At 35.2% G+C, this 19,702-nt stretch overlaps 1 protein-coding gene across 1 annotated transcript; it reads left to right on the top strand.

The window, feature by feature from the left end:
- The first annotated feature begins 402 nt into the window (after nucleotides 1–402).
- On the top strand, nucleotides 403–17,258 carry LOC149806696 (uncharacterized). Its single transcript, XM_089956696.1, has 3 exons — nucleotides 403–2,059; nucleotides 7,908–7,939; nucleotides 13,532–17,258. The coding sequence occupies exons 1-3, from the start codon at nucleotides 1,551–1,553 to the stop codon at nucleotides 13,804–13,806; spliced, it is 816 nt and encodes a 271-aa protein (XP_089812822.1). The 5' UTR covers nucleotides 403–1,550; the 3' UTR covers nucleotides 13,807–17,258.
- Nucleotides 17,259–19,702: the final 2,444 nt, after the last annotated feature.

The raw sequence follows: 19,702 nt of genomic DNA, 5'->3' as shown, positions 1-19,702 counted from the left end.
TGGGATGAAATAACGACCCACGAGCTACTGGCAAGCTTTCTTATATACCAACGTTATCTGATTCCGAGACTCAAACCCAGGTGGACAGAGGAGAGATGGGAGTGATCTGTAAAGGCACTCCAATGAGTCTTCAGGCGTGTTTCGCAACATTACTAAGCTGCGGTAGAAAGACGAAATATATTTCATTTACTGTCTTTTACTCCATTCCTCTGGAAAGCAAAAAAAAGCGCAGTAAAAGAAAATCATAGAGAGGAGAAACTAGATTGTTTCTGGCAAGCATATTACAATGCTGTTAAATATTTCGTGGACTACAAAAAAATTTTTAACATCAGTGCCAGATTCACAAATTGCACGTTATAAATTGATTATTAGACTATATCCTGTCTTGATCAATTATTCAAATTAGATCTTAGCTGTATCAATCACTAAATTATTAATTATTTAAACTGTTGTTGCTATTACGTGTTCTTCGTCTCTGGTCAATACAGTTCTACCAATGTGTTTCGCATCAATGTAAAACAAGATACAATGTTTAAAGCAGCTTACAAAAATATGGTCTCCATCTTGTTTATCAGATTGTTTGTTAATGGTCAGTGCTTCCATAGGTATTGAACATTAAACAAGTACGTACACGTTTTGCCCTAATGCGCTCTGGGTTCCCACAGAGCTGCGTACATAATTGTGGGGTAAATCGAACACAGGAAATCAACACAGCGTAGTGACACTATCATTCAACATGTCTGAACGATATGCTTCTTTAAACAAGATCTGAATACCAATGAACCACATATCTTACGCACTAATATATCTATAACACATCTACGTGCTACATAATTCAGTCGGCAATCCCTTTTAACCGGAGTATTTATTTTCTAAATACCTGGTCATATGCGTGTTAGCAATTCAACTGGATAGGAAGCTATATTACGAGACAATACGATAGTAGTTTGTGTGTTTGACAGGTAAAGAATGTCCCGATTTTGAAAAAGGATAAGATCAATGGACCTAGCCCCAGGGCGAACAATACATTGTGTTATGTTTGTGATATTCCCAGTGAAAGTGTTTAGTGAAATTAGACAGTATTTGAGATAATCTTTGTTCCATACCTGGCTATTGTGCTTATTGAATAAGCGATTTGACACAATATCTATCCACAGGCACATGAAACGGATCGCCACTACATTACGCTTCTCAATAACACCTGAGTTAGAGTATGATTGAGAATCGAATAGATAAGAATAACAGAGTAGGATTAACAGAATAACGGAGCAGGATTACCAAAACAGATCTGTGTGTAGTTTTTACCTTGTGTACAGAGTCATCTTGTGGACAGCAATACCTTGTGTACAGAATCATCTTGAATGCACACTTGTCATCGTCTGGATCGATCTCGCTAATGTAAATTTATACATTTCGTTTACCGTACATGGTAAAGGAGTAAAAGAGAACACCAGCAAACGGCTGTTTTTTTTTTCATCTTGTGTCCTCATGGAATGTTCCTAGTGTAATTGCTTCTTTAGTAGGTGTAAGACCATTATGCAAGTATAAAAATGGATGATTATGTCACCTTTCGGATCAGTCAGGACGATTCCACCACTGCCAGCAGGAGCAAGTTGTATGAGATAGAAACAAGGAATGAGGATTTCCAAGAAACCAAAATGAAAACGAGGGAATCATTCCGAATGGACCAACAGATAGTAAACAGAAAGTTTCAACAATACCTGCTAAGGACCGAAAGTATCAAAGCTGTCTCAAATTCCGACCAAAAGAATGATACAGACAAAATAAGTGGCCCAAAACCGTATACATCGTCAAGTTCTTCTGGACAACCTCAGTCAAGCAGTCAGCATCAAGAAAGCGGAAATTCTCTTTCAAACGGACATCTGTCCGGAAGTGACAGAAGTTCTGATAGCGGAAAAAAACTACAAGTGCAGAAAACAGAAATTATGGATTCTCGACCGGTGTCTGGTGGACATTACGAAAAGCTTACAAGAGGTTCAAATGAGCATATTTATGAGAAGTCAAATTTCAACCATCCTGCTAAATCAAGGTTTGGCGGGTAAGTTAGCCTCAGTGTGTGTGTGTGTGTATATATATATATATATATATATATATATATATATATATATATATATATATATATATATATATATATATATAAGTGTGATTTTCCCTGGAGAAATATAACGAATATATAAACATTTTCGCGTGCGTCTGCAGTGGATTCTAGATCAATGATCAATTTCCACACATTAATCATTGGTGACGCTGGAAAAAAAAACGATAAAAAGGTATTAATAATCCCCGTTTTCTAAATTGATTTATTATGGTACACATTTTCATCACAATCATTTCTGCTTTCTGTTTCCCCCTCCCCTCTCATGCATTACGGATAAACTAGGCAGAAATGTGGAGCCAGAGATAGAAATTAAACCAATTAACCTACAAGAATATGGTTCGTCGTAACGATATGTGTGCACTTTCTTTGGGATTTAAGCTGCAAACAGTATACGGTAAATTTCTCGGTTACGTGGTACACATACTGTGATGTATTTAACGTTTTGTTGTTGTTGTTGTTTCTTAAACATACTATAATGTTCTAAAAAAATTGATTATTATTAATTAAATATGAAAATGTCCAAAGGCCTCTCTCTCTCTCTCTCTCTCTCTGGACCATCGTCGTAGCAAGATACGGGCTCTAGACTTATGAATGATGGTAAAATTTGTCAAACTGACCAAAGGATGAAAGAGAGAGAGAGAGAGTTTTAAAGTCAACCGACCAGAGAGAGAGAGGGAGGGAGAGAGAGAGAGTTTATGGTCGGTGGTACTGTTACAACAGCAGAAAAATTACTTAGATCACCTGTACATAAATTAAAATAATTTAATTACCTCTTGTTGGTTCGTCATGTCACTTAGTTTCTATTCCACACTAATTTCCATGCGCCGGTACGTGAATGGCTAAGCTTCCATGTGAATGGCGTAGCTAACCATGTGTTTTTACTGCTCTACTTTTATCATTAAAACCATCTTCCATGTTTTAATCATAAGTGTGTATTATATTGATTCAATCAATGTGAAGAAGAATAGGAACTAAAAGAATAAAAACAATCAACTTATCAATATGCAAAGGTGATTGTGAATAGTCAAAACACGCAGAGAACTACATTTTGTAGTGGAGACACTCAGGAATGTGAGGAATTCATTCACTCTGTCAATTCACGGCTGTCTGTAGTAAATCTTAACTCCATTCAAAGAGCAAATATTTGTATTTGTATGTGATATAAATAAAATATATGTACAGTAAGTATTCTGTATCAAAGATATACCACTCGTTATATAATTGTTTCATTTTTAAAGGAAACGAGACAAACCTCGTTTCCTTTTAATGAAAAATTTATATATCGCGTGGTATATCATTGATACAGCGTACATATATATATATATATATATATATATATATATATATATATATATATATATATATATATATGTGTGTGTGTGTGTGTGTGTGTGTGTGTGTGTGTGTGTGTGTTGTTGATTTGTCTGAAGATCGTGCTTTTAAAGGCATAATAGTTTATGAATTCCAAATTTCCATTATATTCTGTCTGATAAGTGTATTTTGCAGTTGGATATACTCTGTCTCATAAGTGTATTTTACGGTTGATACACTCTGTCTAATAAGTGTAGTTTACAGGTAAGTATACTCCGTCTGATAAGTGTAGTTTACAGTTGGATATACTCTGTTTGATAATTGTAGTTTACGGTTAATTATACTCTGTCTTATAAGTGTCTCTTACAGTTGGATATACTCTATCTGAAACGTGTATTTTACAACTGGGCATACTATGTCTGATAAGTGTAGTTTACAGTTGGATATACTCTGTCTGATAAGTGTAGTTTACAACTGGGCATACTATGTCTGATAAGTGTAGTTTACAGTTGGATATACTCTGTCTGATAAGTGTAGTTTACAGTTGGATATACTCTGTCTGATAAGTGTAGTTTACAGTTGGATATACTCTATTTGATAAGTATATTTTACAGTTGGATATACTCTGTGTATTTTACGGTAGGATATGCTCTGATAAGTGTATTTTACAGTTGGATATAATCTGTCTGATAAGTGTATTTTACAGTTGGATATAATCTATGTAATAGGTGTAGTTTACAGTTGGATATACTGAACTCTCTCTCTCTCTCTCTCTCTCTCTCTCTCTCTGATGTGTATTTTACAGTTAAACATAATGTCTAACAAGTGTATTTTTCAGTTGGATATATTGTACTGTGTCTGATGAGTTTATTTTTCAGTTAGATATACTCTGTCTTATAAATGTATGTTACAGTTGGATATACTCTGTCTGACAAGTGTATTTAACAGTTGAATATACTCAGTCTGATAAATGTATGTTACAGTTGGATATACTCTGTCTGATAAATGTATTTTACAGTTGGATGTATTCTATTTGATAAGTATATTTTACAGTTCGATATACTCTGTCTGATAAGTGTCTCTTACAGTTGGATATACTCTGATAAATGTATTTAACAGTTGAATATACTCAGTCTGATAAGTGAATTTTACAGTTGGATATACTCTATCTGATAAATGTATTTTACAGTTGGATGTATTCTATTTGATAAGTATATTTTATAGTTGGATATACTCTGTCTGATAAATGTAATTTACATTTGGATATACTCTGTCTGATAAGCGTCTGTTACAATAGGATATACTCTGTCTGGTAAGTCTATTTTACATTTGGATATACTCTGTCTGATAATCGTCTCTTACAGTTGGATATACTATTTTTGATAAGTGTATTTTACAGTTGAATATACTCTGTCTGGTAGGTCTATTTTTCATTTAGATATACTCGGTCTGATAAGTGTCTCTTACAGTTGGATATACTCTGATAAGTGTATTTTTCAGTTGGATATACTCTATTTCATAAGGATATTTTACAGTTGGATATACTCTGATAAGTTTCTCTTACAGCTGGATATACACTGTCTGATAAGTGTATTTTATATTTGGATATACTCTGATAAGCGTCTCTTACAGTTGGATATACTCTGCCTGATAAATGTATTTTAAAGTTGGATATACTATGTCTGATAAGTGTATTTTACAGTTGGTTATAATCTGTGTAATAAATGTATTTTAAAGTTGGATATACTGTACTCTTTCTGATGTGTAATTTACAGTTAGACATACTCTGTCTGATAAGTGTATTTTACAGTCGGATATGCTCTGAAAGGTGTATTTTACAGTTGGATATACTCTGTCTGATAAGTGTCTCTTACAGTTGGATATACTCTGTCTGATAAGTGTATTTTACATTTGGATATACTATGTCCGATAAGTGTCTCTTACAGTTGGACATACTCTGTCTGATAAGTGTATTTTACAGTTGGATATGCTCTGAAAGGTGTATTTTACAGTTGTATATAATCTATCTGATAAGTATATTTTACAGTTGGATATACTCTGATAAATGTATTTTACAGTTGCATATACTCTGTCTGATAAATGTATTTTTCAGTTTGATATGCTTTGATAAGTGTATGTGACAGTTGGATATACTCTATCTTATAAGTGCATTTGGCAGTTGGATATACTCTGTCTGATAAGTGTATTTTACAGTTGGATATACTTTATCTGATACTGTACTGCAATTTCGAATATAAGTGCAATTACATCTTCCTTGCTGCACTCAAAATGAAATAAGCTTTAAATTCCATAGCGTCTTTCTGATAATTGCAATTGAAAAACTTCATATTTGTCCCACATTACGATTTCAAACATTCAATGACAGAAACAGAAACATATTTGCAGATATAAACACGCTTCTTCCTCGCTTCTTCAATCCAATGTCACATATAAATCCAGTCCATAATAACAATATTTGGTAGAATCGAAAAGAAATACCAAAATCTATTTATTCCAGATCAGTTGAAAAAGTTGTTGCAATGCGCATTCATTCATAATATGACTCCAAATTTCAATTTTAACTTGACACGCCATTTTGTTTTCGAAAGTTATGTCGAGCGCGCGACAAAGTTCAAATTTATCTGGGCAGAGTTATGTGCGCAGTAATAATGTTGTTGTGCAATGTTGTTGTTGTTGTGGGGTTTAACGCCATTTTTCAGCACATGATAGGCTATACATGGCGGCCAGTATTAATGGTGGAGGAAGAACCAGGGAAAAGCCCGGAAAGAACCACCGACCCACGAGAAGCTACTGGCAAGCTTTCTCACATACCAACATTGGCCGAATCCAATACTAGAAACCACGCAGACAGAGGTGAGGTGGCAGTGATCCGTAACGGAGAGCGCTTTAGACCACTCGGCAAATCGGGGCCCCTGTTGTGCAATGATGAGTCTGTGCTTGTGTATTTAGTTTAGAATACGGCATACATTCAGTTACATTCTTTCTTGTAGTGTATTTTGTTAATATAATTAAGTATTAGATAGAAAATAAAAATGAGCATATAATAAAAAGGTTACTGCATTTGTATGGGAAAATATGAACTCATTTTGTCGGATGGATATACTGCACTATCAAGGTCGTGCAATATTTACATCCGAAAAACTCGTTCATATTTTCCCATACAAATGCAGTAACCTATAATCACTAAACCTTTCATAACGTCAATAACGTTTTTAAAAACTTTATGGTTGGAAACCAACTTTGATATGATGCTCTATATATAAAAATAAAGAACAAGTTCAATTCTGAACATTTTGTGACTAAATCTGAATGAGGGATTACCTTTGACTTGGAAATCGGCACTTCCACATTGAACCGATTGTTCTTCAGTTTCACCATATTGACAGGTGCATCTGTGTCGTATGCATGGACAAATTTCTAGTCTCAAGTTAATATACCAGCTAAGTCATTACTCATAAAGATCAGGCTAAGAATATTGACTGTTCGAAATCGCTAAGAATATTGACTGCTCGAAATCGGTCACAAGCGCATAAACTGTAAAGTCGAAAGTAAAGTTCCACGATGAGGTTAAACTACGGGTTGCTTCCCAGTTTCCGGTTTGCTCGTGTATAATGATGCAGCCTTCGTTATAGGTTCAAGTCCTAAAATAGTATAATTTATCAAAACTAATTTTGGCAAAGTTTATAAATAAATGTTGACATTTCCTTTGCTGTGAACGTTTCGCACTGTAACAAAAGTACCAGTCTGTGCAGATATTATTCTCCTTAAAATGTAAAGACCACAAAGGTTAAACACAAGTCATCTCTGAATGAGCAATGGATTCAAATGTTGCAGTAGAAGATTGGATACTGTGAATACATTTTCAAAGTACCAAAAACTCAGAAAAAATGTGTTTAGTAATAATTTCGTTCCTCTGTCACTCTAAAAAGTGTCGTCTTTTGGACTAGAAGGATATATATATATATATATATATATATATATATATATATATATATATATATATATATATATTTACAGGTGTCAACATCGAATCATATATATATATATATATATATATATATATATATATATATATATATACATACGCACACTTATGTTAAAAAAGCTTTGTAACAATAAGGTCAGTGCAATATAATCGTTTTAAAGACACGTTTTATAGATCGCGCGATTAATTCCGATAAGTAAATTGCATTCGAGCCTGTAAACTAAAATGTCTACGATTGCAGTATGTATGTATGTATGTATGTATGTATGTATGTATGTATGTGCGGTTATATGAATTTAATTTGGGTGGGTGGGTGCTTACGTGCGTAAGTACGTACGTATGTACGGATGGATGGATGGATGGATTGTTCCTAGGTTCTTGAACATATATTATTATTCCATCAATTGTCAATGTCATCGAAATCGCATTAGGCCTACTAATCATTATTACTTGATATCTTTTTTTTTTCAGGTCGCGCACATCTATGAAATCAGTAGACTCAGGTGAGACATTTAATGTTTATTCTTGAATGGGAATTTATATATATATATATATATATATATATATATATATATATATATATATATATATATATATATATATATATATATATATATATGGAAAAGATAGTAAGTTGGCCATAATAAATCAAATCGCACACCTCTCAAAGCAGTGACCCTCACAGGAAAAACATTATGTACAGGTACATGCGTCACCGAGTACAATTTTGGTATGGTTAGGTATATTGATGTATTTTGGGACATATTTACAAAACTAATACAATGAAAAGGGAGCAGTGCAGACCTTATAGTCCACTCTATCATGAATAGACGAAGTCGGACTGTGTTTCTGGTACTAAAGAAGGACTTGAGTACTTTGCATGAATGGCTAAGCGTTATTTTCTCAGCGTGTAAAATTGTATAAATTAAATTTGGTCACCTTTGTTATCTTACGCTTTATACAAATATAACTTTTCTGATAAGTTCAAGTTTGTCATAGGCATCTTCTTCTAGTTTTTAAAGTAAAAAGCACCTCCAAGAAAGGAACCTTGCACATACTTATGCAGTTTATAGTATCAACATTGTAATTCTATTAATTATTTGATCTATTATCACCAAAAGTGTAATTTTTCTAATTGTCTGATTTGTTGACAGTCCTTTTTCAAAACTGTAGAATGCGTGCATTCAGCTGAAATGTAGTTTGTGTCCCGTATCAAATGTCTGCCTTTGGCTTTCCATATATAGAATTCATGGAACCACAATCTTAAATCATTTTGTGCGGGAAAATCAACTCTCCTCGCTCCCCGGCCCCCCCCCCCCCCCCCCCGTGTCTCTCTCTCTCTCTCACACACACACACACACACACACATTTCTAACGAGGAATTCATAGGGTTTGTGCATTTGGCTGAAATGATTATCGTCATAAGGTGTCATGAGAAATAACAAAGGTGGTACGGCCCTTGGGTATCGAAAATGCTCTAATGCGGCCCTCAGGGTGGTATGAGTTTGAGACCTCTGCTTTAGGAGCTGGTGCATGAGTGATGGGCTATTGCTGCCGTTACTCGCGGTGTGAGTTCGATTGCTACGTGGAATGAATAGTAACTGTTTAATCTGTTTGATTATATTGGTGTCATTACATGCATATGCATATATAAAGAGAAAAGTTGACGACCCCGTTGCAAAGCATTTTAAAACAACTATTTACAGGGTTTCCACGCTACCGGAAAATCGGGGAAAAGTCGGGAAAAACGATTTTAAAAATTCCCGACCGTGCAAAGTTTTTGAATTTTGCAAATATTAACAAAAGTCGAGAAAAACCCGGGAATTTTCCTCCACAACTTGACGCCCGAAACAATTACGCAGTTGAGCCGTAACTGAACTGATCGTGAGTTAAATTTATCGAGTTCTAACCAGAATATTAGGAGGTTGCAGTATGGATTATTTGGGTGCTTGCCATAAATATATTTGTTGAGACAATCCAAACGCTTAGTAGATCAGATACGCCTGATACACTTTTTGTTTTACAGACAGTTCGATATCCGCATCTTTTTATATTTGTTATAGAAGGTATGAAAACCAGTCTAGAATCACAAGAGGCCAACATGGTGGCGTTAAAGCAAATCATCTTTAGGGATGGGCTAAGCAAACTTAAACGTTGTTAAATCAAGTTATACCTGCATGAAATCGATATGAAATTTTGTTTTCTCAGAAATTGCGAGTATTAAAATCATTATGTTTAATCTGCTGAAAAACTAATGCGTTGATGAAATTTGAGCTGGTACAAGTGATTTCGATTGCTAGTCGCACGAGCACACATAAACTCACAACCGTCATTTTCAAATATTGTAGAAAAAAATATTACATGAAAGTCGTGTACTGCTTGTAATAAAAATACAAGAGCGAAAGAGCACAAAATTCTCTTTATTTTTTCCTAGACCAACTACCGGAGTTTTGTTGTATCACGTGACTACTACGTTGATATGTGCTCTCTTACGCAGGGAGCATACGAAGCAGGGAGCCAGACTACTCCGTTTGATGAATCAGACTGGCCAAGTTTCTTGTAGTTGTTCTCGAAATAAATATGTTGAGAATTATATGTTTTATCTGGTTTTTACAGACTTTCATTTAATATAATTTAAATTCTGTACAACGACGTTAAAAAAGGGGTTTGTTGTTGATATCACGTGATTATTGAACTTCCGATGTCGTTGTGTGAGAGTTGTGACTATTAACGCAAATGGCGAGTATCGGGCACAGGCACACGATTCCGGAGTAAACTAATCATGTGTACACTCACCAATTAACGTGTTAATTGGTGAGTGTACACATGATTAGTTTACCCCGGAATCAAGTGGCTGTCATACCGGGTCAGGTTTCATCTATGCTGAGTTTCGTCTAGTCTGTCATCGGATTAAACACATAACGATAATACTTGCCATTTTTGAGAAAATAAATAATTTTCCTATCGATTTCATGCAGGTTTAAGTCGATATAACTTGTTTAAACTTGCTAGGCCCGCTGGTAAGCTATCTTACGGTGGCGGCAGATTCCAAATTTTTTATATCTAATTGCCCTGAACCCACACTCCATCCTAAATGTCCAAATGTGAACAATGGGGTTGGAATATTCGGAGGAAACACCGATTAGAAAATTTCGAATCTCTGAGCTGAAGATATTGGTGCGAACCTATTGCACAGTGATATGTAGCTTGAAGCATTGGTTTAAGATCTTAAATAGAACGCAGGAGAAATGCGAAATTGTCCCTTTTATTATATATTAAGAAACAATAAGAGCCCATGTATCAATACAGGTTTTGTGACTGGTTTATTGAACTACAAGAAGACAAGTTGATTTTACAGAAAATTCAGTCCTTGTTTATACAACAATATATAATTTTGAAGGTCTTTTGTCAAAATTTAAATCAACACTTTTGTAAATGTCTTTACATGATGGAATTTTTAACCAAATCGTCTTAAGGAGTTTAGATTGGTTGAAAAATCTTGTTTGAGATTTTATTGGCACACATACATTCAGGGTTAAACTCTTTTTGTTACAAGATAAGAGTCTAATACTTTTGCATTTATTGGGTTATATTCATACTGTGATAGGGAATGTTTACTTTGTATAACATGCACATATATTGCTCAAGAATTCTTTAGAATTAAAGGTTTGAAAGGAAACAAAATAATGTATGATCAGTATGTTGTTTCCATGTAGCGACATAATGCAGGTCAGCAAAGTAAAGTTAGAATTTGTATTCTGTACATTTAAATGGCTTTAGATGCCAATTTATTGGAATAGAGTCAGATTTGTTTCGTGTGACTCATTCTGTGGTTTTGTACATGCTCATCTTTTCTGACATATGTTTTGGAGAGTCTTGTAAGAGAAACATCTTCAAATTTGGAAAATGCATGTTTTATAATCCAAAATGTTCATTAACTCCATTCAGTAATGGTTATATGTTAACCTTGAAAAAATTAATTTCATCCTGGAAAACACCTGGAAATTTATATTGGGAAAAGCGTGGGAAAGTGGGAACCATGTATTTAGTGATATTCACTTAGAAAATCTACAAGGCAATGAATCATATTCTGGATCAAAAAGCTATAACATTGTTTCCAAATTGCAATTCGTTTTCAACTTGAATTGTATTCAAATTTCAAGCCCAAGTCATATGTAGCGTAAATTTATATTTTGACTTCAGATTGTTTATCTAACGTCACCAACTAGTTGTTCACATTTAGAATCTGCTGATGAAGGCAAATTATCTGAAACATATGAAAACACCTGTTAAGGTTAGCGCCTAATACGTTTTGGTTTTTGACGGTGCAAAAGGAACTCTTTCCAAGTTGGATCGAATTAAGGTATCGAAGAATTTAGAAAAGAAAGACATTTACCCACGCACGTTCTTGATTATCACCGTTCTGTACCTTAATAACCACTGAATAGAAAATACTTAGCGATTATATCCTATTTTAATGTATTTATTTTTGTTGGATTTAGTACACACAATTAGTATCTACTCAGCTCTCAGCTTTTTGCGTGGGACGATACAATAAATGTTACATTTATCAGATACTATCAAGCACTTACTGAGCGCTGTTAAGCCCACGTAGAAACCAGCACATTTGTTGTGATGCGCGACATGACGTCACATTATGTATATCATGATGCAAACTACGTTGAAGTACTTCGTCATATAAAGTACGTATGCACAATTCAGCAAGAAGCAGAAAAAGAAAGAGAACAAGATTTCTCTTCAAGCATATATCTATTCACTTTACATTTGTGAAAAATATTTAAAATACAATATTATTTTGGATAAAATGGAGTATGGAATGAATAAAATTTCTCGCCCAAAATAACTGAGGGTCGCAAGCTCCAACTGTACCAATATTTTAATCTATATGTAGACATTAGACGTCAAGTATGCACGTCTCATACATAACTTTTAATTTTCCAAATAAATAGTATAATGGTCCGTGGCACAGGGGAAATTTACACTTGTATTAGATAATTATAATGATTTGGGGACATATTTTATTTTACAAAAATAAGTCGATTGTGCCCCTTGCGAAATTTGCGTGTTATGGTTATGAATTATCTGCTCTTGCCTACCCTGAATGTTATTTTGGAGAGAGAGAGAGAGAGAGAGAAAAAAAAACATTGTAATATGTAAAGGTAGGAAATTGTTTATCACTGTTCACTTAAGAAAACGTTTTGATCTCATTAGAGGGGATATTTATCCTCATTTTTTGTTTAGTACGAACGGAGTGGAATGTTTAGAGAACCTACTAAAAGCTTTAAGGACTGGAATTTGGACAAGACAGTCCAGGTTATACCTTATTTTCATATGTTGGTGTGCTATACGTGTGGTTCAGATAAACCGAGATATTGGATTAAGTAGATTCCGATAAATGAGGTTATACTGTACCTGGTTCTGTGGTACACATAGGAAATATGTTCTTTGAACCCATTCTCGCTCGAGAATAAGAACAAAAAGAGCTTTGAGCAAAAAATTGTCTGTCACAAGAAAATAGTCTGTCACAAAAAATAGTCTGTCACAAGAAAATAGTCTGTCACAAAAAATAGTCTGTCACAAGAAAATAGTTAATGGATTAGTAATGCTGATTTGTTGTAGTCTTCACAAGGATAAATTCCATTTCGTGCATTGAAGAATCACCATTAACGAAATCACGGTTGATTTAATATCAGTGCCACTTGGATTATTGCGGTTTAAATACCTGCATGTTCAAACAGATCTTGACAAGTCTAAGATATCAGTTTTGTAGAGGGACGTACTTTTATGGGAAGTTTATCTGATATTCACCAATTCGAAGCTGATATTATACATCGTTCTTTTTATAAAAAAAAAAAATCAATTTGATTGTTTTTCCAAAATATCATGTAACATGGTTAGAGGAAAATTGTATGTATGGACACCATTCTTAGAATTTTGATCCAGCCCCATGGGCTTAGCAAGAGTCGGTGTGATGAAAAGAAAAGAATTAAAAACTGCTCGGTGATATGTTTCTGTATTTCTATGGATGTTTTTAGGTATCGTAATATATAAACCATTTGTTTCATATTTTTTAGAATCATCCACGGTTTCTGCCGGTGAGGTGTTATACATTCCGAAGGATGGATCACTACGCGCTTTTTCCAAAGAGCAGATGACAACTGTTTTCCGAATGCTGCACGTGGATGAGAGTACTGTAAAAAGACTTCGCATGAAAAACATTAATGGAAAAAAATTTGCAAATTTTACGGACAATGATTTAGAACAGATGGGAATTAAAAATCCAGTATTTTGTTATTTTAGAGACCGTAGCAAATCATCTGGTTCCAAAACCCCGATATTCATGCTGTGACCCCCCAGGAAAAGTAAGCTTTTACCTCTTACAGTAATATAGGTGTTGATTGTAAACTTGTTAAATAAAAACTATCTGAAAAAAATATCTGCCTTTGCCACGAAGCGTAAGATCAGTAGCTCTAATCTTAGGATTGTATCGTAACCACCACATCCCTTCATTAGCATTGTATCGTAGCCACCACATCCCATTATTAGCATTGCATCGTAGCCACCACATCCCATCATTAGCATTGTATCGTAGCCACCACATCCCATCATATGCAATGTATCGTAGCCACCACATCCCATCATTAGCATTGTATCGTAACCACCACATCCCATCATTAGCATTGTATCGTAACCACCACATCCCAACATTAGCATTGCATGGTAGCCACCACATCCCATCATTAGCATTGCATCGTAGCCACCACATCCCATCATTAGCATTGTATCGTAGCAACCATATCCCATCATTAGCTTCATTATCTTCTTTACAGCACTAACAAGGAAATATGTTTTTTTTCTTTCTACTATTTATTTAAAACCCCTCTTATTCGCTCACAGGTGTACACCTACATGTCTGGCGTCATTGCTAATGTCTGCGTACAAAACATCTGAAAGTATTTTTGCATGGCCACGATTGATCTCTCAGAAAAAGGAGATCTCTACCATATCCACACTTGACCGCTCAAAAAATATATACGCAAGCCCGTCCCCTTTTGATTTTGGCTTTGCTCCCGACCCCCATAATTGTTTGTGTGGACGCCTATTGATCCAGGTACCCAACTTGGTTGGGCAAGCTCTTGTCCTGTCACCTGATGACTTAATGATTGCAGTCGATGCATTAAAGGATTCAAAATCTGGCAGCCTTGGTAAATATTGAGATTTTCACCAGTCTTTTTCTGTGATAATATTGTACCAATGATGTTTGTGTTTTTTTAAAATAATATTTTAAAGCTGCATAGTATTGGACATGAACGACAATGTCACAGAATATGAGTCTATATCGGTATCCACAAGGAAGCGCAGATATGATGCTACATATGAGTTTCACACAAATGAATATATTTAGTAAAGAAAAATGGGTCGGTCTATAAACAGGGCAATCAGCATGTCCCAACCGGGTACTTATCAGCAATTCCCGGTGGTATGTATAGCGAGTAAGTTACTATGCAGTCAGTAACAAGTGTAATGCACCCGTGGCGGTCATGAATTGTTGAATTCGTATGTTTGCATTATGTTTTCAATACGAGTTACCTATTGATATTTACTTGAACTCGCTCATGCTGTTAAACAATGTGTCATCATATCTACTTAGGTTGTACTTTTAATTTAGTTTTTAATTTGTAATATTATATTTTGTGTACCCCAATTTCTAAAATATAAATTTAGACTTGAATGTCTGGAGCAGTCCTTAACTGCACGTATAAACTAAAGGAATTCCATAGCACCTTGAATCTAGAAGGAAAAAACCTGAAATAATTAACAGTGTAGTAGTGAAACTTATTACCTGTAATTGTTAAGAGTTAGTATGACTTAGTACACTTGAATGAATATGACTTGGCACACATGAATGAGTATGACTTAGTACACTTGAACGAGTATGACTTAGTACACTTGAACGAGTATGACTTAGTACACTTGAATGAGTATGCCTCCGTAGAATTCAATGAGGTTTGCGATATATGTAGAATCAGTTTATGCAAACTATATATGGAGAAAAATATTCTCATATAGATGAAAGATTTGTAAATAATCCCCTGTTGGGAATCGAACCGTGGTTAACAAGCTATGGCACCACTACCTTGAGCCTCGAGTAAGCGACCACTGCGTCCGAAAGTTTATGGTATCCATCGCCTTGCCTATTCTCACCTCTATACCGATCATAAATAGGACACATGCATAACTTGTATGAGATATTTTATTTCCACTTAGTTTGTCATTAAAAAACATGTAAATGTTAATCTTTTCATAAAAAAGTCTTTAACGTTACAAGTATAAATTCTGACCAAGCCTTACTAATTTTGTTTCTCTATGATGCCATATCTTTAGGCTCTTCCCTTTTCTTCTTTGTTCTGGACATCGCATGATTGATTAAAGATATCATTTATCATTCTTTAAAAAATCAGTCTGGTTCCAGCTGGCTTGGAGAGTATTATTTTGTGCTGTGAATTGTTTTTGAAATTGTTTTAAAAGGTTTGAATTTAACGTCAAACAGTAGTTGCTTAACACGAGATCATTTTGGATACTGCCGCGCAAATGGTAAAGATGGAGGCAAGACAATCCCTAGATACACGTTCACAATACCATCTCTAGCCCTGACCAATGACTCTGTATGACCATCACAGGTCTAAACTACTCGACTGGTGGCGCTCTTTCTTGTTTAGACTAACGTCATCTAGTTTATACCAGAGATCCAAAAGTGCAAAGTAAATCAGCTTTAGGAGGTTTTTCTTTTAATATTTTATGACAACGATATTAATTATGTAAGGATATTTATGACATTGATCACATTCTGCAAGCTTGTAAAATTCAAGTGTTGTCGGAACCCTTGAGAAAAGGTTGAACCATCAGTCATAGTCATCGCCAATGATTTCAGAATCTTCCTATCCATCCGGGCAAATGTGTGTTCTTCTCAAGTTTTATATGATCCATATATCGTTGCTGACCAGTTACTTTCTAACCTCATACATGATAACCCATGTCCCTAGACATTTTATGCATGCCTTTACTTCACAGGTGACGTCACATATTTGCAATGCAGGTGCCGTACGTGCAGGTGCCGTACGTCACAGATCGCGGAACGCGTAAATGAAAGATGTCACTAATTAAAAGGTAACTGACCAATGGTACCCACAAGTTGCGCTAAATGTTTCATTGTGGAGAAAGTAGCAGTATGTGCTATACAAGCCTGAAAAAAATATAAATTTAAAAAATGACATTATTGTTAAAAAAAAATATTACTCACATTTTATTAATACGGTTCTGCCCTGCCCCCCCCCCTTTTTTTTTTGCACCATGTAAATTTAGTTGTAACTGTAGAACCAACTTATCTACCTTTGTTAGGTTGCATTGAGAGCAGGACAGAGGGAATGATTTTATTTGAAATTCAACGAAATTTCAAGGTCTAGGTATTGCATGATATATTTAAATAAATATTCTTCAATTTAATATGTAAACATTTAATTTTATTAGCCTTGTTTAAGAGTGTACGTCTACTAATATTTTAATATTTAGAAGATTTATATTTTATCTCATAACTCTTTATTAACACAATGCCATCATATCTTCAAACGTTGTTCGCCATACATTTTTGTAACATTTAGCAATGTCTAGTAGTGACGTCACTGAGTAATGTAAGGATATGAACAAAGCATGAAAGAATACAACTATTTATATATGTAAAATAGATCTGATAGTATATAATATTATGATGTGTACGTATATGAAAATAAAATCTGAAAAGACTGGTTTATCTAATTTATTTTTTTCTTCACAATAACCTGATGTAACCTGCCTATATTTAGAACTCGATTTATCATTAATTGAAACTTGTGTACGAGATTGCACCGATGTAATCCTCGAACAACAGCGGTGTTAGTTTTGTACCGGGGTGGGGGCGGGGTCCTAAAACTGCCATCTTGTTTGCGTTTTCAGAGAAACTATGAGTCTGCTTGCTGTCCTTTTTCGTTGCCTGGAGACGTTCATTTGTGACGACTGTATCCAATATTTGAACAAAATCACTCGTGTTGTCTGAAAAATTCGACTCGTCCATGCAAATACGCCCGCCGAGTTAGTAAAGTAACTTCTGTTTGATTTGAAACGCAAAACAATATGAGAGTGTTAGAAACCCCTAACAAAGCACAAAGGGTTGTCTAATATCAACATATTTTTGACATGATACGGCTGAAGTTTGGTCTGTGGCAGCATCAAGTTGCATCAGATGATTATATACTGGAGGCAAAACTTGTTCCTTTTTAACTACGCTCACTGACATAACAATATATCAAAGACCGACATTTCGTTTGTTTGTATAACATCAATATTTTGCCATATAATTGTCTTGTAGAGTATCCATATGTCCTGCTCTATAACTGTACAGTAGGCAGTCTATGTGTTTTGCTATATAATTGTGTGGAAGGGTATCTCTGTGTCTTGTTATATAATTGTGTGGTAGGGTATCTGTGTGTCTTGCTATATAATTGTGTGGTAGGGTATTGATGTTTCTTGTCATATGCGTCTTGCTATATAATTGCGTGGCAGGGTATCGCCCTATAACAATATGGTAGAGTATCAAGGTGCCTTGCCATATAATTGTGTGGTATGGTATATTATGAATCTTGCCATATAATGGTGTGATCATTATGTGGTAGGGTATCAAGGTGTCTTGCCATATAATTGTGTGGTATGGTATATTATGAATCTTGCCATATAATGGTGTGATCATTGTGTGGTAGGGTATCAAGGTGTCTTGCCATATAATTGTGTGGTATGGTATATTATGAATCTTGCCATATAATGGTGTGATCTTTGTGTGGTAGGGTATCAAGGTGTCTTGCCATATAATTGTGTGGTATGGTATATTATGAATCTTGCCATATAATGGTGTGATCTTTGTGTGGTAGGGTATCAAGGTGTCTTGCCATATAATTGTGTGGTATGGTATATTATGAATCTTGCCATATAATGATGTGACCATCGTGTGGTAGGGTATCAAGGTGTCTTGCCATATAATTTTGTGGTATGGTATATTATGAATCTTGCCATATAATGGTGTGATCATTGTGTGGTAGGGTATCAAGGTGTCTTGCCATATAATTGTGTGGTATGGTATATTATGAATCTTGCCATATAATGATGTGACCATCGTGTGGTAGGGTATCAAGGTGTCTTGCCATATAATTTTGTGGTATGGTATATTATGAATCTTGCCATATAATGATGTGATCATCGTGTGGTAGGGTATCAAGGTGTCTTGCCATATAATTGTGTGGTATGGTATATTATGAATCTTGCCATATAATGGTGTGATCATTGTGTGGTAGGGTATCAAGGTGTCTTGCCATATAATTGTATGGTGTATGTATATATGTATCCTGCCATATATATGTGTCGCATGGTAGGTATATCCCGTATGATTGTGTAGTAAGGTATCTAACTGTCTTGCTCTATGATTGAGTGTCAGGGGCACCCGCATAATTATCGGGGAGGGGGCAAACATACAGCGGTCGGCTATTCAGTTTTATGGATGTAAGCCGAGACATGTATATAGACTATGTGCGGACGCTCCGCCCATGTTGTGTGGTAGGGTATCTATGTATCACATTAGACAGTGCCGTAATGCTGTATTAAACTAATTCAAGTCATGATCTACTTAGATCCGATAAGTACCGATAATCTCCATGTTTTTAGTAGCCTATCAGATGATGCGTGCATTTCGTATTAGGAACAACAGCAGTTCATTGTCACAATTTGTTGTGAATGAAGTTTTTACCTTTCATAAATGCGAAAGCTGTCATTTAACTGGAATTCGTTCCTACATCGCTGCCCGTTATATCGTAGTTATGTCGGAAAACTCGATTTTAATCCGACTGTTTGTTTCCTCTTGCAAATCATCTAATCCTTCTCTACATGCAAATCATTGTTAACTCCCTGTGTAGTACGGCAAAAGCTATCTATCTACCTATCTAGCTATCTATCTATCGGGACCCCGAGTGGCCGAGTAGTCTAAAGCGCTTACCGTTAGGGATCACTGTCATCTCACCTCTGTCTACGTGGATTCGAGTCTTGGAATCGGGGTATGTGGGTATGTGAGATAGCTTGACAGTAGCTTCTCGTGGGTCGATGGTTCTTTCTGGGGTTTTCCCAGGTTCTTCCTCCACCATTTATACTGGCCGCCATGTAAAGCCTAC

This window comes from Sinohyriopsis cumingii, chromosome 1 (assembly GCF_028554795.1).
Source record: "Sinohyriopsis cumingii isolate HCF-2022 chromosome 1, ASM2855479v2, whole genome shotgun sequence".
Lineage (NCBI taxonomy): Eukaryota > Metazoa > Mollusca > Bivalvia > Unionida > Unionidae > Sinohyriopsis > Sinohyriopsis cumingii.
Note: the sequence above shows the minus strand (reverse complement) of the source record. Positions and strands in the feature narration are given on the sequence as shown.

Bases quoted from the DNA above. Each gene is read 5' to 3' on its own strand.
- LOC149806696 (XM_089956696.1), top strand. From the start codon at position 1,551: ATGGATGATTATGTCACCTTTCGGATCAGTCAGGACGATTCCACCACT. The intron at 2,060-7,907 runs GTAAGTTAGCCT...TTTTTTTTTCAG, and splicing joins GCTAAATCAAGGTTTGGCGG to GTCGCGCACATCTATGAAAT. The intron at 7,940-13,531 runs GTGAGACATTTA...CATATTTTTTAG, and splicing joins TATGAAATCAGTAGACTCAG to AATCATCCACGGTTTCTGCC.